The sequence below is a fragment of the Trachurus trachurus genome, assembly GCF_905171665.1.
Source record: "Trachurus trachurus genome assembly, chromosome: 24".
Taxonomy (NCBI): Eukaryota; Metazoa; Chordata; class Actinopteri; order Carangiformes; family Carangidae; genus Trachurus; species Trachurus trachurus.
Window position 1 is genome coordinate 12,957,880 of NC_139910.1, and position 27,528 is coordinate 12,985,407.

Genomic DNA, 27,528 nt, shown 5'->3' on the forward strand with positions numbered 1-27,528 from the left:
AGACCACTCAGCATTAGATCTGTTTACTTCCGTCTTTCCATCTGAAAGGGCAGTGGCAGGTTTTTCTCAGATCTGACGTACCACAACAACATTAATCTTCAGTTTCAGCTCTTGCAGCGATGCCTTTTTATGTTTTCTAGAGATTCAGCATCTAAGCACCGGGTGCTATTTACTGTAGGGATATTGATGTACCTTAAAAGAGAAAATGACTGCGCACATTTCCTCGAGAGATGAAAGATCTTTTTTTGACGGGATGTTTTGCGTGACATTTCTGTACAGGTGTTTCCCATTTGGTCTTAAAGGAATCGCTCACCAAAAAATGAAATTCAGTCATTACTGACTCACCCTCATGCTGATGAATACTCCGGAGTAGTTTTTTTATTCCTCAAAGTGCATCTGCAGATATTATATGAGAGTCAATAGCACCCGACATAAAAAGGTCCATAAAACTACACAAAAACCTCATAATATTCCTCCTTACTGCTCCTCTGCTGCAATCCAAGAGTCCAGAGTTTACTCGAAACAACGTCATTTAGGACATTTTTACAGCCTAAACAATCCTGTATTGAATTTGTCTGGGACGCGTGTGTCACAGCGCAATACAGGACTGTTTAGGCTGTAAAAATGTCCTAAATGACGTCGTTTTGAGTAAACTCTGGACTATATCCCTTCAGGACACTTGGATTGCAGCGGACGAGCAGTAAGGAGGAAGATTACAAGGTTTTTGTGTTGGGCGCTATTGACTCTCATATAAGGAATAAAAAACTACTCCGGAGTATTCATTAGCATTTCATTTTTTGGTGAACTATTCCTTCAAAACAACCTGTAGGTAGGTAATAATCAATGTTCACATTAATGTCATTCAGAGAGTGAGTCATGCTCTCTGCGCTTTGCACAAGGACTCTGCACAGCAATTCTTCATCCAAGGTCGGCAAACACAGAAGCTTTCCCTCCGTGTTCATTTGAAAGACGGGAGGCCACAAAAGAAAGCACATCATGAAACATCGCTGGAAAAGACGAGGTCGCTCTGAGTGAAACATTTCAAAGTCAATTCTTCCCAGCAGTTTATTGCCGTTTCTTTTCTGTTTTGTCACACATCAAATTTCAACAGTACGCGACAGGGTTTATTATTCCATCATCCACATAAAGCTTTTTGGACAGATTTTTCGATACAGGGGGGATAACAGTAACTCTGTTTTGTATTTTCAGTTTATTAAAATAACTGATGTTGAAACAAGATTCATAACAAAATTTACAGAAATTCGGGGAATGAATGTGAATGAGTTGGTGGTACAGCAACTACTAAACACAATGAAAAGTCGATTTCAATTTTAAACAAATTGTATACACAATAAAAACTAAGGTATTGGTACAAACACTGTGGTTCTCACAGCCAAGTTTTTACTGTGGAGACACGACGGGCTGATTATTTACAAGAGGAGTGGACAGCACTAAATGAAGAGAAGCCGACGTGAAGGATCGACGCAGCAGGTAAAAAAATATACGTGGCACTTTAAAGTAGAACTTCACCGATTTTTTTGTTACACATGGAAGTCTGCTGACGGGTCTTTGGGGAGTTGTGCTGCATCTGCATGTGTGGAAGTCAAAGAAGCAGCAGTTTGAAATCTGATAAATGTCCTCAAGTCATGTTACGTGAATTTTGGAAAATTTGAGAGACGTGAGCTCAACAGATCTCTGGTCGTCTCCGCACAAGCTACGTAGCATAACACTCCCAAACCTCTCCCTCAGATCGGTGGAGAACTCTTTTAAAGGTGGAGGCCGTACGAGCAAACCACAAGCAAAGTTGAGACACCGACGGCTGACAGTTTACCCACTTTCAACACTGGCGCCGCCGCCGCCGTCTAATGACAAGTTTTCTTCATATGATCTAAACACACTGTTCAACATTAACTCTTCTCATGTCACGAAAGCTATCGGAGTAAAAAAAACTGAAGAATCATGGGAAACTGGACAGCAACATCTCACTTTACCGCCAGAGATAACAGCTCGATCCCTCCGTCCGGCTCAGCGCTGCCCGTGTGTGGTCGTTCAAGTCGTATTCGTCGTCTCGTCCTCAAGGCTGAGTTGTTGTTTCCTGAGTTCTGCTGACGAGCCCGACCACCGCTACTGGCGTCCACAGTTGCATCACAGAGTTGAGTTTAAGAACTCAAGGAGCTCTGCTCGATTTTTATCCCGCTGGAACAAATATAAAAAAAAACAAACAACACAAAAACAGAGATGTGAACCAAAGGAAAAAAATCCATTCAATAAAGAAATAAAAAGCACATTCATCTGATTACTCAACGGCAAAGAGGTGAGATTACCTGTTTGTCTTTCTTTGACTTTTTTACTTTCATTTTTATCTTCTTTCCTGAAATCATGCTGTATTTGCCTTTTTTCCTGTCCTTCAAGTACTGCAAGAGAAACAAAAGTAAGTCTAGAGGAACTTCAACATAAACAAATTTAAATAACACTGAGAAAGTGACACAATTACCCTGCAATAATCAGACTTATATATTTAAAGGGGAAAATATAGAAGAATTACTTGGATCTAAAGGTTGTATGTACGTATGAGCACATTTTTTTCAAAGTATTACACAACATATCCATATAAATAGGTAGAAGAATAATATCCCGTGAATGGAAAAAAAAAACATTTATTCTCTAATGAGGATGTGATGAACTGAACAGATTGCTCATTAGTCAATTCCTTTGTTACCTTGGAGATCTGTACAGGTCCCGAGTTGTCCTCTCCTCCTTTTGCTTTCTTGTCTTTTTTACGTTTACCGGTATGTCGCTTCTCTTTCTTCCCTTTCTGGTTCAGAATACAAAACAAGTCACACTCAGTTTTCTGTGGAAAAACCCGAGGGAACTAATCAAATCTAATGTGTAGAAAATTACTTTTTTGGGTTGTTTCTCCTTTTTCCTTTTCTTGGACTGTTTTCTGGATTTACTGCGGGAGTCTAAAGACAACAACAAAAAACAATGAGTCAAACCCTCCCATGTACTTGGCACCGATATGATGAAAATACACACATAGAAGTCACATTTACAAAGCACTGAATAAAAAATAAAAGGAAGAACAAAAAAAAACTTAGGAAAAACTGAACAAACTACAAATTCTGTTCATGATAGATGAATTGCAGACTTTACATCTACGCTTACCGTTGCTGCTGCTAGAGCTACTTCTGCTGCTGCTGCTGCTGGATGAGTGTGATGAACCTGACGAAGAAGACGATGATGAGGACGATGAAGAGGATGATGATGAACTTGAAGAAGACGATGAGGAAGATCTACTTCGGCTGCGCTTCCGTTTCCCTTTTTCTCGCCCTAAAAAACGAACAAAACAAAACCAAACCAAGTACAAATGTTCAGACTGTATGATACATGACACTAAAAATTCACATAAACCATGTTACTGTATCTAGTTAAATTTACCTTGACTGAGAGTGTTTGGGAGTAACACACCATAAGCATATGAAGTGACTCTTTTAGGTTTTATATCAGACAGAAAACATACTACTATGGTTTTATTCAGGGCTCCAGACTAACTTTTTTTTTTTTACTTGGAGCAGTGTTCTCTAACTTAAGATTTTAGAAGCATAAGCAGAAAAGTTAGGGGTTCACACTGTAAATCGACTTGCAAAGCAAATATTCACATTTCCTTTTCATTCATGATCCTCACACACATTGGCCTGACACCTGTAATGACAGATTCCTGATACTTTTAGTTGCCCCTTCCACATATCACCAGTGTTACAAATAAAAAACATTTAGGGGCAGTCTGGAGCCCTGATATTAATGGTATACACTATAAATTGACTTTCTAATGCTCATTCACAAAAGGGATTTGACCCAGTATGACCTAGATGTGAACAGTTGAATGTATGCAGCCATCAGTTATTGAGTCAATGTCTGTCATATTACAGTATACATAGATTACTAATAGAAACACTGGTGGACACTAGTCGTCTAATGCCAGATGTTAAGGGTTGGTTCACTGCAGGGGTGTCAAACATGTGGCCCGCCAGAGTATTATGAATTTGCCATGTGTGAAAGTTACATAGAGGACCGCAAAAGCATAATATTGTTAAAATTGCACATATTTTTCTCAAGAAATTTCAAAATTGTTTATACTGTTTGGTAAAAGGATAGTTCATTGACTGTAAAAATCTTAATACTAAACTTGTCCTTCTTTGGACTAAAACAGAGGGTAAACAATGTAGTGTCCTCATTATTTATAGGTTATTATGGTTTTATTTTACTTCTCCGGCCCATGTGGGATCAAATTTAGTCTGTACAGTATGTGTCCCCTGAACTAAAATGAGTTTGACTCCTCTGGTTTAGTGTTTCACTGTGTCAGGTCGTCTTGCCTCTGCTGGTCGATCTCCTCCTCTCGTCTGTCCTGGAGGTGGAGCTGGACACCCTGCACTCCGCTTTCGTTGACTAGGTGGTACAAAAAACACATGTTTTGTTTGAAGAGTGATTATTAATCTAGCATGATCAATGTGAGCAAAACGACAGGTCAATAAATCAATCAGTCACTGGATATGATGAATAGTTACACCATCGATGTCAATGCGACTGAAATCTTGTCAATGCTGCTAGAAAAAAAACGACAGCTATTAAAATTACACACATCAAGGCTGCACCTTACCGTTCACAACACATATCCCAAGTTAAAAGAAAAATACGTAGTGTTGTTTATACAGAAACTCTCCATTCACTGTGTTCAACGCGTCAGTAGCGGCGATACGAGCTAACATGGGCTTGAAGATGTTAAAAGAAAACCCGCTGTACCGCTAGAACAACAGCTTCTGTACTCACCATGACTTCGGTGGAATACACTTTAAATATCACATATATATTGACTTTACACCCGCTGAGAAAAGGAGCGAAAATGTGTCTTTTATTCCCGGTTATCCCTTGTAAAGTCCAGCATTAGCTCCTTCTCTGAGGAGACATTTTGTATCCCATAATGCACCGCGGCTGGCAACGTTCAAAACAACATGGGAGTGAAACGGAAGAAAAGAAACGGCAGAGAACCGCGACAGCGCCTCCAGCGGTAACCAAGGAAACTGCACTACCACTAGTAAACATTGATTCCAGCTCCTGATGTTGCAGTGAGAGGGATTTTCTGCCTCGAAATGACTTTATATCACTCAAGATTTATATTTAGAAGATTTAACCTTACTTTTTACCGCTTGAAAAATGCTCAGAGGTGATATCATCCAGGTCAGAGGTTAGTAGGTCAACCTACAGACCCCGGATGTTGATAACAGGTAGGCTAACTCCGGACTCAGAGGAATTAGCACTAAAGCTAAGCTGTCGTAATAAAATATTGATGAAATGAACGAGTTTCGCCGCAGATAATGTGTTATTTGGAGGCTGCATTCCGGTGCCCAGGCTCAGAACGACTTGTAATGACATCAAAGTTATCTGGGTGAGTAAATGATCTTATTTTATGCTAGGAATAAGGTCCAGATTGTAAAAATCGGCGATTGTATTGTTACTGATGCTAGGGATGTCACGATTATAGATTTTCTTGGTACGATTATTGTCCGAGAAATAATCACGGTATTACAATTATGATGATTATATGCAATAATCAATCTCAATGGATGTGTAAAATCCAATATAGCCCAAATATACATATGATATAACTGATTGTTTACACAAAATATTTCAAGTATCTGTTAATATATAACCAATTCTTAGGCTAATCCCCAGGGGAAATGTTTGAAATATTCAGGTCATAAATTGCCATCTAGTATATCAAATGTTTACGTTTATTTTAATCGTTTTTTGTTTTGTTTTGCTTTTTTTTAAATTTTTTTTATTAAAAATGACATGCTAACATTCAAATTCCTTCCAATTCAATGTTACGTTAGTTAAACGGACCAGTAGCCTATCTGTGCATTTACCTTTATTTTTGCGCACATCTGCCGATACGGTTCCAACATCATCTTTTTGGAAAGTGACGGTATTTAGGAATCTTTACGATTAATTAATTATGGCGTTTAATACCACGTGATATCCCTGGTGCGGACACAAATACTTCCATTACATCACACATAAACATTGGTACAAAAACATATTTATTATGACAGTATTAGTATATTATACAAATAGGAGCATATGCCCGCTGTATAAAAATACAAAAATCTTGATGCGTTTCAGTGTCCTGGCATCATAAATCCATTTGACAATTCAAAAAATATTGATAAATGCTGTGTGTAGTCAGTTTTATCCAGCCCCAAAGTCCTATGCTTTGATGTTTAACACACTAAATCTCTGTCCTGCAGCCCTACAACACCATGCACTTTGTTTGAGAAGACATAGAGAGCTCTAATCTCTTCATTCACACAGGAGGTTTGTTGCAGGAGTGACAGATAAAGTCTGATGCTCACTCCCCTGCAGAGAGATGATAGAAACAGAAAATAGACCAACTGTATAATAGTGTAACACTAGGGTGGAAATGGATTTTGACAATGAAAAAATTACATTTGCACCTGATAAAATGCCGGCCCTGTCTTATATGTCAGTGTGTAAAAATTCATATTGCCTTAAAGATGTCTGAAATGTGTTCAGTTCAGTACCAGTTGCTCCTTATAAAAGACTTTGCAGGGCCTTGATAAAACTGACCGTGTCAATCCATCTAAGAACTAAACTTTATGTACATGTAAGAATACATTTGATGTAAATAGTAAAAAAAAAAAGAAAAGAAATAAAAACATATAAACCTTAGCTTACCCCAATGACAACCAGTCTAATGCTAAATGCACGGCTCTGAATGCACAGCTTTAAAAGAAGTTGTACAGCTGCCCCTCAGGTAGACAGAAAAAAAAAACTCTTTAGAAACAACAGGAGATAAGGCAAGCGGAGGTTCATTAGTTACAAGAATATCATGCGACTATCCCTGCCCAGGTCAGAGCCACGTTGCTGGTTTCCCACAGTCTGACTCTGACTCCTCTTGGAGTTGAAGGACTGGGCTCCAGTGAGGTAACGTGAAGCAGCAGATCAAAGTCGAGTTGAAGTCTTCTCTTTGACCTAAAGCCTCAGCAGAAATGATTAACGCCAAGTGTGCAGAAATATAAAAGAATGTATGAAGCAAAATACACACTATGCTTATATCTTGGGACATGCTTTTTTTTTTTTATAAGATAAAATGACATAAAGAAAAAGCTTATAGAAGTAGTTGTGTTTAGCAGTGACACTACAAAACTGCTGTGGCCCACGACTGTTTAGATAATTAATCAAAAGTTTCAGTGTAAAAAGAAAATCCCTGAAGATTGTTGTTGTCTTTTCAAAATCTTAAGTGTTTTTTTTTTTTTGTGTAAATGAGATTAATGGCATCCATGTCAGAAGTTAAATACCCTACATGAAGACATAATTGCTCACAAAACAGTCTCAAAACTGGCTAAAGTTTTTGTGTTGTTGAGTACAGTAACTCCGCCATTTTTAATCCTGTTAATTTAACTGATAATTTGATACATGTGCTCATTGTGTAGCTGATTAATAATCCTGTACTCCTCAGTTTTTGAGCTGAGTGGATGATATTTAAGCTTCTGCTTTGTTCTTTGAATGATCAGCATGAGCCAAGCTCTCCTCGTTCTCGTCCTCCTCCTCAGGAACCTGGAAAGCATACGATTAAAAATTATTTATCTGTAGCATGATGAAACAGACCCAAATAAACACAAGTGTACAAGCATTTGACTGTAGCCTATCCACTGATACCAGAACGTCGAAATAATGTCAGCCTGCCTGATACGATCCCCCCCAAAAAACCGTTGAAAGATCAAGCTGCTACATCTGTCTCCTGAAAATAGACGTGGTGTTTATGAGCAGTGGGATTTCTCACCTCCCAGTAAATAGAGTCGTCAAAGCAGTTCTGGTCTGGAGGCTGTCCCCAGATCGGCAGCTTCATTATAAAACCTGGAAGCAGAAAATGAATTGTTTGATTTCTGAGATGTTGCCCTTTTGGACAATTATGTTAATGTTGCCCTTTCCCATCGATCGCATTCAGTGGACACCTGAGATCCCAAAACTGTTAATTTATCCCCATGGCAATCAGGGTACACACCTAACTTGTATGTATTTTATGCACTTTATTTTTATACACTCATTAGCACCTTTTTAGTCATCAGTGTTAGTATTAGCAAGCATTTTTAGATATATTTTTAAAGGTACAGCATTGTCGTGTTGTTTGAATGAATGTATACATGGGCTGCTGGCATCAAGAATTTCCTTCAGGATTAATAAAGTTTATTCAATTCAGTTCAGTTTAACTGTTATGTGTCACATTCTTGATTTCATTTTCATCTCCACCCACCTGTAAGAAAACCTCCAACCAGAGCGAACCCGAGGGATGAAGCCAAGGCAGCAGCTTGCATGGCAGCGTTACCACTGAAGATGAGGAGGAGGAGAGACAGGATGGTGAGAGCTGGAAACTGTTGTTTGCAGCTTATTGCAAAAAGCTGCAATACAGTTATATCATGTATATTACACAGGTAGATGTCTATGGATATTCTCATTCATCCAGGTCATCGTTATCTCTGAAGTATAAGACGTATGCACAACTAGATTTAAAGGAACATGACCCTTACCCCTCTTTCTTCCCCAATGCACAGGCCACAATACCAGCCAATCCACCCAGGATGCCGGGCATGCCGTGCAGATTGTGGACACCGCAGGTATCCTGGATGCCCAGGTTGGATGCCAGGATGGGCTGCAGAGAAGGAAAAGAGGCATCATGTAGTCAGCAAATGACTGCCTTTTTGAAAGGTGAAATACACACTCTGATAGTGAAAAATATTATGAGCTTTAAATTGATTGTTTTTGGCTGAGAAAGACAGATTTTTTAAAGCATCAAGTGGTTTGCAGCTAATTATTATCTGGATTATTGATTCATATTCTCAGCTTCAGTTTAGATATTTTCAGTTGTTCATTTCTTGTTGCGACCCAGAGATGTTTAATTCACTAATCGTTCAAGTACATTCAGTACTGCTAGAAAATGCTCATATTTGTAAAGCAGATCTTTTTTTTTTCTTAGAAATTACTCAAACTTTGGTAACAGTGGGTTGTCAATCAAAGTTTCTACCATTCATGCATTAATGATTATTTAACACACTCAAAATGTATGCCTTTTTTTCTTATTTTTCACCTTTGCTTTGTGTTTTTAACTCACCGTTAGGAACTTGAAGCCAAGGGTGGAGACGATGCCAGCCACTAATCCAATCAGCATGGCCCCGAATGGCTCAATGTTCATGTCGGCACATGTTCCCACAGCAACGCCACCGGCCAGAGTGGCGTTTTGAATGTGCACCTACACAGCGTGGAGATATAAATACAAGTATGTAACCGTATAAGTTATTTATCAGCTCTTGGAAGGTAGCGTTGACTGTGAATGTTTTAAAGGGAAAGTTGTCCGACCATGTCCAGTTTCCCCTTGTGCTCCACGAGGCTGGAGACGGCGTAGGCGGACATCACACAGGCGGCCAGGGAGAGGTAGGTGTTGATCACTGCGGTGAGCTGTGTGTAGCCCGGGTCAGCGATGGCCGAGTTAAAACTGGGCCAGAACATCCACAGGAAGACGGTTCCTGTTGAGAAAAAAAAGAAGGTGATAAAAAGAAGACACAACAAGTTAGATACTCTCCATTTAAGTGTTAATAACAATAATAGTACAGCTGAGATCAGTATGGCTTCATCAGTGTCCATGCTGCATGGCTACTTGTGTCCACTAGGTGGCATATATGTGCAGGAGGCCAGTGAGGGAAAATTATAGCTTAATACACTGCCCGTCCCAAAAATAAAAGTCACACACTCTAATATTTTGTTACACCGCCTTTAGCTTTGATTACTGCACGCATTCGCTGTGGCATCGTTTCAGTAAGCTTCTGCAGTGTCACAACATTTATTTCCGTCCAGAGCTGCATTTATTTTTCAAACACTCTCAGTGGTCTTGAGGTCTGGACTCTGTGGTCACATTTCTTCTTTGAAGATGATGGTTCCCCACTATCGTTCCAGTTTTTAATAATGCGTTGGACAGTTCTTAACCCACTTTTAGTCTCAGCAGTCTCCTTAGATGTTCAATTTGTTTGATGCATGCCTTCTGAAACAGAATAACACCTTTCTACAACCACAGGATGTGTCTTCCAACATGGTTGTTTAAGAAATGAGACTGCATCAGTTAGGGTTAAATAAGTTGTTTCCAGCTGAAACATAATCATCCATACAGTAAATATCCAATGGGAGGCTCTAGTTAAATCCAAGTGGTGAATTGGATGGGCTGTGTAAAACACATCACTGTTTTAAATGGATCATTAATCAGATTGAATCGGTGTAAAGTGCAACAGGCTCTCACCAATCATTGCAAACATATCAGAGTGATAAACAGATCCGTCGTTGTCATGTCCGTTTCTTAAACCTGGTCTGTAAAGCACTCGGGCCACTGCCAGGCCGAAGTAGGCTCCATAAGCGTGGATGATCATGGACGCTCCGACGTCATTGGCCTGTAGAAAGAGAGTAAAAACCACAATAACTTCAGTCATATCTGTGAGTATATACGACATAGTTCAGTTCATACAGTGAATGCATCTAGCTCATCAACACATGCACGTGTCATTGCGGAGCTACCTTCAGAACATTTGCAACCAGGTGCTCGTTGATGGAGAAGAAGGTGATCTCCAGTACGGTCATGATGAGGAGCTGCACGGGGCTGGTTTTACCCAGAACGGCTCCAAACGAGATCAGGACTGTAGCTGTGCTGAAGTCTGCATTGATTATCCTGCAGGAGACGGAAGGAAATACATCATTAGGGGAACAGAAACTGGAGGATAATTAGAGGAGAGAGGGGGGGAAGAGGTGGAGCACAGAAATGCGAAGACATGTCACGGAGGGTCGTTACTTGAAGATGCTGATTTTGATCTTGCCGTCGTCCATGTGCCAGAGGCCCTGCATGAGGAGGCCCCACTGCAGGCCGAAGGCAGCCAGGAGCAGGTTGACGCCCACGCTGCTGAAGCCGTATCTCTTGAGGAAGGTCATCAGGAAGCCGAAGCCGATGAAGATCATGACGTGGACGTCCTGAAACACTGGTTGACACGAGAGAGACAGAGGAGGGAAGGTCAGTTCACTTTGCTTATTCGACCACAGGGTCCTACTTTGTTGTGAGGGCCTCGGTTAAATGTGGACGTGAAATTGAATCAAATTAATAAAAACGCTGCCTTCAATTAGAAATCAGCCATCTGCTACTACGACTGTTCTGCTCATGGTGGTTTCCTCTGGACTTTGTAGTTTAAATGATTTATCGAGCCGTTTCTGGGCTCGACACAGGAGCTGCATTGTCAACCATGACCTGTGAGCTGGAAAAAGCGATTCAGTCACACTATTAATGGCAGTCTGGGAAAAATGCTCCCGCTGTTTCTGTCTAGAGTGCGTCCCTTGAGCTCTGTCTATTAAGTGCATATGATTTTGATAAGTTAAAACTAGCGGGAGGTGACGCATGTCAAACCCCTTATCTATTAGTCTCAGCTGTTAGACCGACACACACGCTCGGGGTCGGGAATCGGCTTGGATTATACGCCGTATTTCAGTATCTTGAATTCTCAGCTCTGAGAGTCAAGAGTCGTCTTCGTGACAGGAAATGGCCTTTAAGGTTAATATGATGAGACCCTCATATGGAGAATGCATTAAGGTGGAGATAGGCACAAGCTGGGGAACAATGGGCTTCATTTCCGTAGTTCACAATGAACATTATTGAGCTAGATGGCGTCTAGACAGGACATGTTTCACCTTTGAGAAGACTGATCTTGCTGCTGCTCTGTAGAAAAGTTTGGGAAAGTACATGAATAAGCGTTAAGGTGAGATCAGTACACAGAAGAACCTTCACAAAGTTAGTTCTGGGCAGTATTTTACTTTTCATGGTTTACTTTGCGCAACGACTGACCAGTGCTCGGCCTGTTTGTTTTCTTAACCTTGAAATCAGCTCTGCACTGTTGGGTCCAAGGGTGAAACACACACGGTGGGAGGCAGAACGCCAACAGGTCTGAGGCCTGTTCACATCAGGCAGCGCAAACCGGTGCTTTTTTAGTGGTAAATGTAATTTTGTTCTAAGAATGAATATCTTTATTAGCAAACAGTAGGGGCGCTGGTACACATTTTGTTGCCAGCCCTTGTTTCCAGTATTTTTGCAAGTTTGCTATAGCTTTATATTTACCTTACAGTTAAAGGAGTGGTATCAGTATCTTCCAATCTATTACTCTGGAAGCAAATAATCCTAATTCCCAGAACTATTCCATTAAATAACATTTAATACCCCATTTTTGGATGCTTGTACAGTATCAATTACACATTTTGTTATTATGAGAGAGGATATGTTTGTGTGTTTGTTTTTTATTTGTGGCCATAAAAGAGATCCTGACATTAGTCCCAATAAAACAAAATGAATGTTACATAGCTGCAGGAGAAGTGAAGAGAGCAGACACACATGAAGCTACATGATGCCAACATATCAGACTGGGAGATATTTCTGTTTGTCTGCCTCAGTCTGAGAACATTATCATAACACACAGACGACGATAACATGAGCACCTGTTTTTATAAAAGTGGAGCAGCTTTGCAAAGATGAACTAATGAGGGAGATTAAATTCATCCACATCTATTTTTGTCTACAGTATTTACATATACAGTGTGTCGGCACATTTTTAACACATGGGAGAGGGAAAAAAAAACACCTGCATCTGCTTTTGAGGCCGAACCCAGAGAGATGGCTGGATAAATTATACTTGATTCAGTTCAAATATGTTCACTCTGAGTTTTCTGGCCACTATTATGTATATATTTATTTATTTTGTGTAGGATTGATTGTCACCAGTGTAAACTGATTCAACTTAATTCATTATAAGTAACATAATAAGGGAAAGAACAATGATCCATCATGACTCACCCAGAGGACTGACACTCCATATTCAGAAATGATTAAAATCATATTTCACATTGTCAACCTAATATTTAACACTGATTAAAAAGAAAAAAAAAAGAAAGAAAAGAAACTAATACACCAATTTAATATCGATTCTTCACTCATTTTCAATAATAAAGGGAGATTGGGGCCAAGTATTGTTGCACAGAGCGACTTTCAGTGACTTCAGAAGCATCGTTGAAGCTAAAGATCTGCAAGTTTCCTCTTGTTGTGTCATTGTTCGATGGAGCATAACAGTATCAACATTTTTCGACGTGTAAATGTCTGATTTCACCTGCGTGGAGCTGGTTTGAAGAGAACCTGTGTGCGGCCCCTCAGCTTACACTTGACTCCCCCTCCCTCTCTCCCATTCTCAGTTGGGTGACTCAGACTCGCTTCCCCTTGTAGTAGGGGCTTCGAGTGAACGGCAGATTGAGGATGGGGAGGAGGTAAAGTTGGCGAGCCGCCACGGTGGCTGGCACCACGCCCAGATCTAAGTCAACGCTTAGTAATCTTGTGAAGAGCTGGGTGAGCCAAGACAAGAGAGGGAAGAATCTCCTCAGGACCTGCTGTAGTGCAGAGGAGTGATGCAACCAGTGCAAAGAAAAAAATGGATTTTCTTCTCTTTTTTTTTTAAATGCTGGAGCAACCAATTTCCTCGCCTTTGATCTTTGATGTTTTCATTCTGCAATTGAGCTCCTTATTAAGATAAATCTACTGTACAGATAAACTTTGCCGCTTTTTTCTTGCTCCAGCCGTCATTTCTCTGTTTATTTATCTTGCTTTGAAACTACAATTACCGAAGTCTGGTATGCGTTGGATTGTGGATCGACTCTGCACTTTTGATGTCCATGGCTTCAGCTGATTCTGCATAATTGGAATAGTTAACTGAGCATGTTGTGCCACAATGTGGTTTATTTTTTAGATGCTTAACATTTCTTAACGGCAGATTTATCTGCTGTGGATAGATCTATTCTTAAAGTCTCCCTCTGCTCTAAATGTGGATTGTTATTTAACTTGCATGTTTGACCGTCGCTGTGCAGAATGATGTAGTCTGCATTACTGAAAGTTTTCACCTTCAAGTCCAAGTTTAACATATTATATAACAACTAATTTAGATTAAATCATGACCCAGTGTGATGTTGAAACTACCAAATATTTGCATTTTTTTTTTTGCTTTGGATATTTCAACAAGAGCAAAAGGAAACTGTTAAATTTTAACACTTTTTTGATGAAGCAAGATCGACCTTTAGAAAAACGATTTCATTCACATTTGTCTAGATCTTAAATTTTTTAGCACTGAGCTGTTTATCAAACGATGTACAGTATGTGGTTAAAACATGCCATATAAAGTGAAAGATATCCTTCAACCTTACTGTACATTCACTGTTGAGCTAATCTCCATGGGTCACACCTGCCCCGCCCAATCATGACCAGACGATCACACAGTGAAAGAAAAGCTGATATTACAGCGGCCACTCTGAATCAAGATAGTTAAACTGCCCTAAATATCCCCTTGAAACAAAAGCACCTAGAAAACGAATCCTGTGTGAATGCAGCCCATAACTCAAACAGCATTTTCTCTGCTCCACTGACCATCTGCCTTTGCTCTCTTTATCTGCGTTTTGAGGACATTAATGTAAATCACATGTGGCCCCGACTGCATGAGTCTTGACACTTTTTCCCTGCAGGATCCTCTTGACTCCACAGCTGCATGCATGTGAATGGACTTTGTGTCGGACGAGAATGTGACCCCATGACTCCTGTTATTGCATTTAGCAGACCTGCTCTACAAACAGCCTCCAAATTATTCTATTTCTGTTTGCAGGTAATTAGAAAATGACACTCTTAAAACAGAATTCACATTATTCCAATGAAGAAAGGAGACTTTTTTTTTTTTTTTTCCAGTTCACTCAACAAGACTTCAAAACTTACGAGCGAAAGCTTGGAAACATGGAATATTTGTAGATTTACTCCTTTTTCAATAGAACCTGGCCTCTCAAAGCTTTTCTGGATATTTGAAGTGAATTAGAAAGAGGTTTAACCACAAAACTGTCACAAACGTAATATATTAGAGCCATTAGATACAAATTTGATAATCCATAATTTCCAAACTTGTCAAAGAAACATTGAGACATCCAGCGGCAGAGCATCCCTCAGCGTGCAGCCCCCACATAGACTTACTTGGGTAGAGATCCATAGGGTTCTTCTTCTCTTCCTCTTTATGGTGGGTGTCATTGCCGTGTGGGTCACCATGAGCGTGACCACCTTTGCCGTCATCGTAGACCGCAAACACCGCAAACAGTATGATGGTGACAATCTCCAAAACCAAGGCCACGATGGGGAACTTGAACCTCATGTTGGTAGCGTACGCAGGCATCCCGAGACCAAACCCTGGTTATCTCTCACACAGTGTGACACACGCGCGCACACACACACACACGCTCACTGACTGACTCTGGTCTGTTTTTCAGGGGTTGTGCTGTGTGAAGAGGAGGGAAGAAACTGGTGTCTGGTTTTAAACTGATGCAGGTTTCATGGTGACCAATGACAGGGCAGAAGACTGAGGCCCGGGCGGTGAACTCCCCCTCGTGCACTTTGCTTACGGGGATGGGTTTCCTTTTTGAACGTTAGAGGGGACAAAGCAAAACACAAGCGTAATGACACCCAGCCAGTGAGCGGACATGGGAGAAAAACTTAATGACTGCTCCTTCCCACTCATTTTTCACTGTCAAACTTATGTTTGTTGATTTACTGACTTAACTTCAGACAGATCTTTTAGTGTCTTCAAATGCTGTGGAGGATTAAATATATAGAAATGTTGCCACAAAGGGATATTTGTTTTGCTCAAGAAGATACTGTATAGCTGCTGTTGCACAGTCTCAGTCTTTATTTCTCTTTTATCCACTCTGCTGAACACTGTTCCTCTTTCTCAGTGCAGATAACTTCAGAGCATGCTCCCTTGATATTTAACATTTTTTCAGTGCTTGGACTCATGCACCTGCAGTTTTCTGAACATCATTTAAGTAAAAGAAGCATTAACGTTTTTATAGATGAATGTACAGAGGCATTATCAACAAATGACATGAGATTACAGTGGAAACAACCAGCAACATCTTCAGTCAATCATGAATGGATGCAGAAATATAAAGAGAAGATGTTTTAAGAGACTCAATTTACAGAACAAAAGCAGCACACTTTCTGTAAATGAGAAAAAAAGTATAGACAAAACAAACAATCAATATACAGGTTAATGCTGCTAAGGTGTGCACACTACACAGTATGAAGAGAAACCAATCAATATATTGGATTGTACAGCAGATGTATTTGGTTTTGTACAGACTGTATGTTTGCATTAATGTATGTACTACATTTGATTTAAAAAGAAGACTATATACAAGTGAATATGTCCATAGTTACAATCACACATAGCAGCTGCAATCAATACTGACTATTGACTATCACCTGAGCCAGCAGCTCTCACCGCTTACTTGAGCTTCATGCAGTTTCCACTTATTGTTAAGCTGTCAGGCCTCAGTGTTACTGTTTAGGCTTACTCTCTGTTGTTGTTCACTTGTTGTTCTCTGCAGGCAGCTGTTCTGCAGCTCTATAACCCCAATGTATATGCAACCCGATCAGCACAAAAGGCAAATAAACATTTGCCATTTCCAGAAAGAGTGAGAGAGAATATTTGACTCAAAATTAATTGTAATATTTGTAATTGAAGGTTAAAAAAAATCTCCCCAAAACAAAAAGATCATTGTTAAAGAGGAACTTTGCAAGTCCAGTCCACTGTCTCCTTGTGGCCATGTGCATTTGTTTACAACAAAGCAGACAAGAAAGTAATCAATGGAGCGGTAAATAATGTTATGTAATATACGATGTTACAACGTGTATATTTGTGTAGTTTAATCTGTCATAAACAAGAGATTATGGGTTGTAAGGTTGTTTTTCAGCCAAGAGATGCTATAAGTGACACGCATGTAGAAGGCAGAGAGCCTCCGTTCTCCATTGTAACAAGTTAAGCCATTTATTAAACCATCACAATTACTCCGAAGCTGTTTAATTAAGGTAAAAATGTAGCAGAGTTGAGCTACAAATCCTGCATAGTTCCTCGTTAAAAAGCAAACTGCATGTAAACAACCAAAACTGATCAGGATACAGTCTAATTACAGTGGTGGAGTAAACAGTACATTAGTTCACTCTGTCATGGAGTCATGCCAAAATAAAAAGAGCTTAAAAGTCTACGCAGTAATTCTGTGATTATGTCGTGTCATGTTGTGTTGACAAATGCTGCACATTGTCATTCCACCCATGCATGACCCCTGCAGACAGTATATATAACTGTGATCAGGTTACTGTGGACTCCAGCTCCTTTACCGTCGACTGTTTGTCTTGAGTCATCATCGCTACACACTGTACATGCCTCTGCTGCTTCGTTTCCCACTGGAAACCGTCCAAGCTCACGGCTCCTCTGATCCGACCCACATGGTTCTGGTCGGGGCGAGTGGCTCCCACAGTGAGTGTGGTGTCGATCCGAGGCCCTTTCGCCAAATTACCAGGCCAGAGGTCCATCATTTGAGCCGAGAGCTTTATGAATGAGCGGAGTAGTTAATCACTGCCAGCAACACATTTCTGTTTGTCTTGGAGCTGAGAGCAGTGAGAGTTTTTTTTTTTTTTTTTTTTCCCAGATCCTTTGGGAAATTACTTCCAAATGTTTAGAGATATCAAAAACTCTGTAGCGCTGCGTGTACAACTAATCTACTCATGCTGACTCATTACTCAATCAGTTTTCACTACAAAGTTTTGTAGTAATGTTTGGCAGGCAGTAGAGGCTGTCTACTGTCTAGTGGGTGGAGCCATAGTGCCACATGCTCTTCTTTTTTTAAGGGCAACATGGGAGGATTTGTGCTCCAACTGCCAAGGCCATTCATTCATGACGGTTACAGATACTCCCTTACATCAGTTTCCTTTTCTTGTAGTTGTAGACTTTTTATTGAATTTAAGTCTATTTATTACCTAATAAACTGTGGCTGTTTGACCTACTACTACTATTGAACAAATTATTTCTGCCTCAGGAATAGCAGTGGAGGTCCTGAGAAATGTTTGTATAGGGTTGAAACTTCAGCCCGGCAATTATTGAACCCATTATTATGGACATGTAGTTTGTGATCTTGAGCCCTGAGAATCAATGTTTCTCTTCTCGGCTGTATTTGGACAGAGTTTGGACAGAAGTCCTGAGAACTATTTACACAGTCAAGACTGTTCAATGACTGTAAATGCTCTCAGTCTCACATTTCATAGTGGGGTATCCCACAGGAACCAGTGCTTTAAGGTTTTTTTTTTGGATTATACATGATCCAGCTCTGGATTTTTAACATGACACATGCTGTAATGTCGTGTTTCGTAAAAATGTCTGTTTGTTTAAAGGGTCAGTCACATAAACATCGAAAACTTTTGCAACAAAATGTATTAATTTCAATGTTCATAGAGTTGTTTTCAAGGTAAATTCACGCAAAAAAACTGCTGATGCGTGTTCCCGTCGGGGGCAGTTTTTCGGCAATCAGTCTGCATGATCCATTATTATCTCATAGCGTGGTGAATGTGCAGGTCACAACTTGTCCACCAGAGCATTTTGGAGTTGTTGGATTGTGTATTTGATGAGTTTGATGAGGGAAACCAAGAAATCCCATTAGCCTCCGTAGCGTAGCTCTGAGCAGCTTGCGGCTCTGCTCCGCCGTTCTAAAAATAGCTTGCACCGACAATTAAAGGTAACGGACCTACTGCTATGACTATAGGGACTGGCAATGGGCCAATTTGCCGAAATGTTGAACTATCCCTTTAAGCCAATAAGCAGTTTAAATGACAATTAACAAGCTTGTTAGCTTGGAAAGTTGGTTTTTTTGGTCATTAGCTTTATTACTCTGTCCTAAATTAAATCATGTAGATGTCTGATTACAAAATGCTGACATTTAACGCTAACCAACATGTTAACAAGCTAGCTAGTGTGGAAAATGTTGTTGTTTTTTTTCAGTTTTTGCACAATTATTCTTTCTTTAATGAAATTATGTACATTCCTAACTTGGAAAATGCTAGAAGAAGTAAACAGCACAGTGCAGAAAAAATATTAAAATGCCTCGAGAGCTACTGTGACGTGCTAGAATTGGCACTCGTTAACCAGCATGAAAGTGTGGTTAGCTCACTGTGGCCGTGCAATCTAACTGTGTGTGAATATCTAAATAAATACTTAATTTGTTTGACGTTCTTGTTTGTTGCTCTGTTCCTGGAGTGTGGTTGTGTTTTAGGCGACTAGGAGCTCAAAGGCTGCAATTGTGTGTTACGTAAGTTTGTAATTTGCTCTCGTCAGTCTTGCATTGAATAATTTGGCAATTTCATCAAACAACCCTATTATGGCTGGTGGAAGTAAAAGTGTTGCCTTGTTTAGCGTCACAGAATCTTGAGGTTTGAACATTAAAGGAAAGCGCAGAGAAGAAAAACAGTAACGCTTTCATCAAATCAGTTTTAATCTAGCCCCTCTCTGAACTTACATTCCAGGAAAGTCATTAAGCGATTTATCTCAACTCCACCGTAAAGCGCAGATTTGTGGAAAATAAACAAGCCATCAGCCTAAAATGCGCTTCACCCCTTTGTCTTGGATCCACTCGTGCCGTTATGCAACATATACATGACTCCATACATGAAACCAGACTCACTGTAACGGATGATACTCTTCTGCTCACTTGGTCCATCTGTCACAGCGCAGTAGCCCGAGTCTCGCTCGCTGTAATGCCAAGACGACTCGGTGAATGTGAGGGATCAAAGAGTGAAGGAGGTGGATGACGGATGGCTGCTATAGTTCGCTTTTAGTTTTTTTGCATCAGGACATTCCTGGTCAGGCTTTAGTGTGCCACATGGAAAGGTCAAACGGAGGTTATAGCGGCTTCATCGCTTCATATATTTTTCTAATCATTGCTTTTTGATTAAAAAAAAAAAAATCCTTCCTTTAATGTGAGATGGATTTGCTCCAAGGTCATTTTTTTACGAGGCAAAAAGTTGAATTTATCAGTTTAAAAGTCAACACATGAAGCTGTTATTCATTAAACTCCATCGAAGTGCATTTTATCAGCACTTTTAACTTGTTGCTTTGACTCCCTTGTCTTGTATGTGTGTGTGTGTATGGGGGTGCATCACCTCGCAGCTGACATTTGTGTATGTTCCTCTGTGTGTCTGTGTTTGTTCAGCTTCTTTCTCATGCAAAGGTCAGCTACCAACTCCCCACATATTAACTCCTTATCACATGAGGCCAATGAGGACCGGTATGTCTTTACGACGACGAGTCCTCTCTCTCTCTTCACACTGCATGAAACAGACCTCTGCTCTCATGTGAAGCGATGTACAGGCCCCTTATGGTTACTCAAGGGGGGGGGATCAACGCTGCATTCCTCAGTTTGGAGGATCCCTCCATATAGAGATATGTATATGGCTGATTGGAAACAGAAGACCAGTCGGTGTGACAGACAAAATCCAGGTCTTTTCTGCTCATTAATCAAAACTGTAAAGCAATCAGTGTGTTTTCTGGGTGGGGGGAGTGTGTAACATCACATGCAGCTCCACACAGCTTTTCATGTGCTGTTATCTTGGCCCTGAAAAAACAAATGGAGGAGGATCTGAGCAGCGCTGCCGAAATATAGACATATTTGAATATAAAGTTGTATTTATCTGAAGGAAACCAGTGAATGTGGAGCTGTGAAAGAACAGATTGTACTTCCATCCAGACATATTGCAAAAAAACAGCGCAGGATTGTGGTTTTTGAATCAAATTGTCAAGTTGTCATATCTTTAGATTTAACTGTGACACAGTTAAAAATACTGTACACATGTCACCACGCCGGTCATGGCCAGCCAGCTTACTGTAGAGCTGATAGAGCTTTAGGGTTTTTTTTTTTTTTACTCAAGGACGCTTTGACAGGTGTGAATATGTCGGCTCTGGCCTCCGGGATCAGAAAAAAACACTGAAACAGCTTTTGTATTCACTCTCAGGCATTTCAGCTGAGAAATTAGCTGAGGAATCTCCTGGGAAATGAACGCAGCACTATACATTTAGATTGTATTCATATGTGCGGCGCATATTTCACGTCTCCAGCTGCCGAATTCTTGTCCTCCGTGAATCAGCAGGTGTTTCAATGCGAGTGAACCTATGAACTCTGTGTTGCCTAGGCTCTTTGCTTTGAATCCAAGTCATGTTTTGCCTGAGCTACTCATGTCATTATCTCTTATGTGCAACTGCGGCCGTTTAAGCCTGGTGTAATGTGACAGGAGGAGCAGAGGTCGGCGTTAAAGCAGTAGTCGCATTCAGTGAGCGCCTGTTGTTGAAGATGTCAGTGAGAAACTTGAAAATATCTGGTGGTTTTTTATTCCTATAAGGATTCAGACTGAAGAATGATGCTCGGTTTGTAACAGAAAATGCATCATATTATTTCCCCTAATAACAAATCTGTTTAATTTTGTATATATTCAGAAAATTCTCCTAAAAACAAAAGAGAAAAACTGCCAACGGGATAAACCGCCTGCTGTAATTTCATTTTATTTTCATTCCCACTGATGTTTTCTGTTTTTTAAGCTCTGCTTTTGCTGCTCCCTGAGATTTTATGTTGTTATTTATTTATTAATACTTTTTTAACAACGCTGATTCCAGTTATATTAAGTTTTCCCTTGGGGTGACTGAGGAAAAAAGCCATAGCTTCTTACAGGAAATTGCAACTTTTACTCCACAGATTTCATTATTATTAAGTGTCCTGTGCAAACAAAGAAGAGAAAAGAAAAAAATGCTTAATATGCCTACTCTGTCTGGCATATTATTTTTAAATGACTGCTAAAAGAAAAGTGGTTGACCCCTGAAACTGAGATTTTTAATCGTGACCTTGATGCCAGATGAATCATTAGAAACAATTTCGCCTGATAATCAGCCTGAATTGCCATTTCATTATATCTGCAGCAGGACGCCGTGTTCTCGCTGTTCATTCATTCTGTTCTGCACTAATTAATTAGCACTGTGTGACATTTAGTGTAAAACCTTGATGTACCCATTGAGTTTCTGAGAAATCATGTTTTGTTCTGCAGTTTCGCCAGGAAGACGGATCTAAATTTTACAATACCCATCAGCCGCGGGCGCCGTTGCCATGGAGCAGAGGTTGTGATGATGTGAATCAGCGCTGCAGTGAGAGAGGACGAAGTTCATCCACAACTGAGTAAGTAAATTGATTTAAGCAGTAGATGTTATTTTCAGTGTTCTCACTACAGGACGCGTCTGGAACAGATTTCCCGAAACTGTAAATGGATGTCTGTAAACACATGTCTATGTCAAGATATCTCTTTATATACAGCGGGGAAAAAAGTATTGAACGCGTCAACATTTTTCTCAGAAAGCATATTTCTAATAGAGCTATTGACATGAATTTTCACCAGATGTCGGCAACAACCCAAGTAATGCACACATACAAAGAAATCCAAACATTTATGTCCGTAAATTAAGTTATGTGTAATAAAGTGAAATGACACATGGAATAAGTATTGAACACATGAAGAAAAGGAGGAGGTGCAAAAAGGTTTGGAAAGTCAAGAAAGCAGCTGGAGTCTGTCAGTATTTAGAAAGTCATCCTGTCTCCTGTCAGTGCAAAGTAATATCAGCTGCTTTAGTCCAGTTGACGCCTATAAAAATGTTTCTCATCACCAAGGTGTCACACAAGAGGCGTCTCATGATGGAGAAAAGCAAAGAGCTTCTCCAGACCTTCAGAAACTGATGTTGCAGAACATTGTGATGCATCGGTTACAGACATGTCTGAATGCACCGTTTTATCCGTTAGTGCCGTTAATCTGGAACTGAAAAGAACAACATTTTACCATAAACTGGCCACAACCAGATGCTCCTCACAAGATTCAGTCAAAATAAACTAAGAAGAGTCGTCCAAAAGCCGAGGAGCCCTGACGGAGAGATTTAGAGAGACCTGCAATTAGCAGGTACAGTTATAAAAAAAACAAAAAAACAATGAGTAATGCACTTATCTGCCACGTTCAATACTTATGCTGAAGATGAGACTTCTGCAGTGTTTAAAAATATTTTAAATAAAACGAACCAAAAGCCATGACACTTAAACCGTGGTACGAACAGAGCCATGATGTTTCGCCACTCTCACTGCTTGCCAAGGTATAATCTAGAGTTTTTAACTTTTACTCTACTGATGATCTTAAACCAGGTTGCGTTTCATACTGAGTCTTACGTGCATGTAGCATGTAAGACTCTGTGGGGGGAAAAAAAAAAATCAAAACACCTTTTAGCTGGAGAGTCGGCGGCACCTGAAATACTCATTGGTTCAGTGTTTGTAATCCTGCCTGCTACACTCTGACTGGCTGATTATTTCAACAACTGGTGGAAGAAATCAGCACAATTACCTCTGCATAAATCTTTGCCCCGATGTCCTTGGCCTCAACATTTCATTCCCTGCAGCCCTGATGCATTATGGGGGCGGGAACAGGAACGCAGAGGATGATAGCGCGTAGACAGACACTCCTCCTCCTCCTCCTCTCCACCCCCCCCCCCCCCCCTCTCCCCCTGAACGTACCCCACCCGTCGTTTCCTGTGGCTGAGGGCTGAGGGGAACAATTGCACACCCTGATAAGCCCGCTCGGAGGGAAGCCAACGTAGGCGCGTAATCACCATGTTGGATGCTAGCAATCAAGAACAATCACAAGCTCCCATCATGTTTATGTTGCGGTGGACATTTATGCCTTTTAAGTCTATATACTGTAGCATCCCATAGTAATCCCCCATCACCTCTTGTGTGTGCTTGGGTGAAAAGAACAGACATGCACAGTTGCAGCATTTCCCAGTTTCAGGTGTGATGGAGAGAAGAAACTACGGCAACATGTACTGTAGCGACCAAAAAAGATAAGTGAAGGTATTGATCAGAAGAATCCCTTTCTGTCGCCTCTTCATGACATAAACATGAGCGGCAACCTGCATGGCTTTGCACACACAGCTACAGATGCTGTTTGAAGACGGCCGAGGGCAAATGTTTAACAGGTGGCTGCAGGATTTAGCGCCGCGCCCTATCGTGTTACCGCTGGACGTGCAACAGGCATCAGTTAAAACAGAGTGCGGACAGAGGAGCGTGCGTACAGTCCTGAACCCTGTGGGACCGAAGCCACATGTGCAAAACGTGATACAGAAAAATTGCTGCTGTTGTGCGTTTTTCTATGACAGCAGGAAGATGTATAGTTACCGATCCTCAGAAGCTGGTCATGCTTTTTAAGGAAGTCTTTTTCTTTCTTTTTTTTTAACCGGACGGTCAGTTCATGGTGGAAGGTCAAGCACAGTGAAATAAAGATAGATGCATCACTTTTTTTGAGCGTCGTGGTATGGTAATTGTAATTACGTAATACTTCTAATGGCATTAGCCGGCTTCCTGTGTGAGCTCGGCTCCATGAAGACGTATTTTGTCTACAAATACATGTCAACCCATGCTTACTGTTTACAGCTACAGTGTGCGGTCTATTTGAGGGAGTATGTGTAACACGCCAGCTGTAGAGAGGCGGCAGAGGGGGTGGGGTGTAGTTTAGTTACTTTATGCAGCGTCGTGGGACTTCTTTTTATTTACTCGCACACACAGAGATAAATCGTTGCTTTGCTTTCTGGTTTCCTCAATTACAAAGATAGCACAAGCAAACCGTGGTCCCAGGCCACCGCAAGTATGAAACGTTTGATAAAACTCTATTAAATTTTAATTCTGACATTTTTGTCCTGGTAGGAAAAAGGTGACACGAGCTGCAAATCAAACCTGCAGCAACGTGTGACAGGTCAAGAGTTAGACTTGAGCTGATAATGCTGCATTTTTTCTTTCTTGCCTTTTAAATGTCAAGCTAATTGTATGCATAGTAGAGTAACAATATGTGTGGAGATGCATTTAAGGACACATGCATGATTCCTCCTCTGTTTTTCTTATACAATTAAATCCGCCAAAATGGAAGGTATTGCTGTCACATTATTGTTGGATGAAAGCCGTTGGCAGTCAGCGCCACAGCAGCTTCCTCTGCAGCACATCCTGATGTCATGCTGCTTTTTAAACACACGGCCTCCCTGCAGTGATGTTGTAATTGCTTTATCTAGTGCGGCGGGCTTCTTTAAATGATGCCTAATTGAGGGGTCTTTCACCGCACCCTTTCCTCATGCGGCAATCAACCTGAAACGTTATCATCGCATCTTAATAAAAACTAAAATGATTGGGCCTCAACCCAGGACTTCCCTTAGAAATAGGAAAACGAAGGAGGGAGGGGGAGCAGAAGCAACAAAAAAAAAAAAAATAAGGCAACCGAGAAAACATCCTGGCTTAAACGACGAGGGGAGTGGGCTCTGAATGCACAGGATGTCCAGAAATTGGAGGTTTGAGGCATGTCGGTGAAGTATAGAAGGGGGGGAAAGAAGAGAAAACGACTTGTCACGCAAACAACGGCGCAGACCACACAACTGGGAGGAGCTTTGTGTATAAGATATAATTAATGAGCCTTGTTAAACCTAAAGTATTTGAGGAATTTACGCTCTATAGGCGGTTGGCATCCAGTAGGAAGAAGTCACGGACAAGTCGACTGGGCAATAAAATGCTAATTAAAAGCAATGAACTGCTGCATTTACCTATTTGCAATTCAAACAGTTTAAATGTTTTCCCACATGTTAGTTATTATAGCAGGCATGTTGATTACATACGTAAGAGTAGAGCAGATGTACAGTATAGGGAGTTTTGACTGTATAAGGGAGAACATGTGTTTGCTCTTTCCTCAGGACAGATTTACACTTCAAACCAAAACTGTGATAGCAGCAACATAAATTTGCAGACATGGTTGATTTTTTAAATATTTAATACAAGAGTGTTTGGATTATACAAACAGCTTGACATGATGATATTTGCAATTTTCCCAGGTGGTATGCGTTTGTATACATGTGCGTGCACACAGTGTTGATCTAACTTCAGCATACTGAAACTTCATCTCTAAATCTTGTATTGCGTATATTCAGTCATTATGATGGGTGTGATTATTGCATCCAGATTTATTATTATTTTACAGTAGTCGTGGCATCTTAATACTCTGTGCTCAGTAGATTTAGATGGGATTTCCTTACTTTGCAGAGTACAGATATAAACTATTTTTTTTATTTCTTGTTTTTATTCTTGACAGGAGTTGCACACCTGCTAATGTTATGTAATTTTCATAGCCCCTGGCTTTTTTCTAATAGACTACATACTAAACACAACTTTAAATAGAAGTAATGTGCATAGATTAAGTGGTTATTAACAGGAAATATAATATAAGTAGGGTAATATGCAGGGTAATATAATAGATAAAAAGCCCCCTGTCTGAATGGTGTGAATGGCCTCTTTTTTTTCTCTCCGGTGAGTCCCGATCATGATTTTAATGATGCTTTAGCATCATTGCTGTATTAAGTCATATGACAGCAGCTGTGCAAGTTCAGTGTGCCAAGAACACAAGGCTGTGAGATGTGGTCTAAAGCTCCAGTAAAAGTCAGGCTACAAGTAAAAGTAAGTAAAAACGACTTTACAGCAGGAGTTTTATAGACTATATGACATTTGATATCAAATGTCAGTGTGACCTCGGAAGATTTTTGTCACATTAGTTTATAGAGAACAGCGAGTGCTTCACATTCCTGCCGAGTAAACACAAACAAAACTATAAATTACAGTTATCATGATGACAATAACCTCTCCTTTACTGTGCCTTGTTGTTTATGGTGGTGAGCACAGGCCTCTGATTACGCAAGTATAGACTTAATTACCAACTATGAGTCTCTGCCCAGCTCAGTCATTTATATTCCTGGTCTGTCAAAGTCAAAAATATATTGTTTTTTTTCTTTTTGTCATTGTACAATACCTTGGGTGGTTACACAACATCTACAGATTTAATATATAATCTTAGTTGTTTTACTTAATGTTCCCTATAAACTAAAGCGTGTTACAGGACCAGGACCCAAATCTTCCGAGGTCACAATGACATTTGATGTCAAATGTCTATAGTCTATAAAACTCCTACAGTAAAACAGTTGATATTGACGCTTTAAAACGTTATTGCATAACAATGTTAACTGATAAGATTTAAATTATAGTTTATAAAAAAACACATTATGCCTTAAATTACAAAACATAAAGATAATAATCTACAGTAAATGAGCAAATTGCATCCTTTAGGCACATATTCCAGACAAAGTCATACGCAGATTTATGCAGGATTTACAACATTTGGCATCATGAAAAGTTTATATTAGAGCTTGAGATGCTTCAGTAACTTTATGTTTATCACAGTGGTTTAAAACAAACTAGTAAAAGGACTTTACATGCAAGAGAAAGATTTACAGCGAGCTGGTGCAGCCTGCTCCTGAACTTCTTTCCAGGAAGACCTGATCTTTGAAACGATCGTCCCTCTCTCTCTCTTTCTCTCACGTCACATAACTTCTGTAGCAGGAATGTATCGGCTGCCGCTGAAATAATGAACCATGAGTGATTGAC

At 40.2% G+C, this 27,528-nt stretch overlaps 2 protein-coding genes across 2 annotated transcripts; both read right to left on the minus strand.

Moving 5' to 3' along the window:
- Positions 1-1,191: 1,191 nt before the first annotated feature.
- Positions 1,192-4,278, minus strand: LOC311007157 (uncharacterized protein; the record flags this gene model as incomplete). Its single annotated transcript, XM_084000245.1, has 6 exons — positions 1,192-2,196; positions 2,325-2,414; positions 2,720-2,815; positions 2,902-2,963; positions 3,166-3,330; positions 4,266-4,278. The coding sequence occupies 6 exons, from the start codon at positions 4,276-4,278 to the stop codon at positions 2,146-2,148; spliced, it is 477 nt and encodes a 158-aa protein (XP_083856371.1). The 3' UTR covers positions 1,192-2,145.
- A 1,813-nt stretch (positions 4,279-6,091) lies between these two features.
- On the minus strand, positions 6,092-15,432 carry rhag (Rh associated glycoprotein). The gene is made up of 10 exons (XM_084000864.1): positions 15,143-15,432; positions 10,907-11,090; positions 10,636-10,786; positions 10,364-10,511; positions 9,433-9,599; positions 9,188-9,325; positions 8,607-8,728; positions 8,333-8,406; positions 7,862-7,935; positions 6,092-7,635 (listed from the first exon to the last, which is right to left on the minus strand). Exons 1-10 carry the CDS (start codon positions 15,336-15,338, stop codon positions 7,561-7,563), a joined length of 1,329 nt encoding a protein of 442 aa, XP_083856990.1. The 5' UTR covers positions 15,339-15,432; the 3' UTR covers positions 6,092-7,560.
- Positions 15,433-27,528: the final 12,096 nt, after the last annotated feature.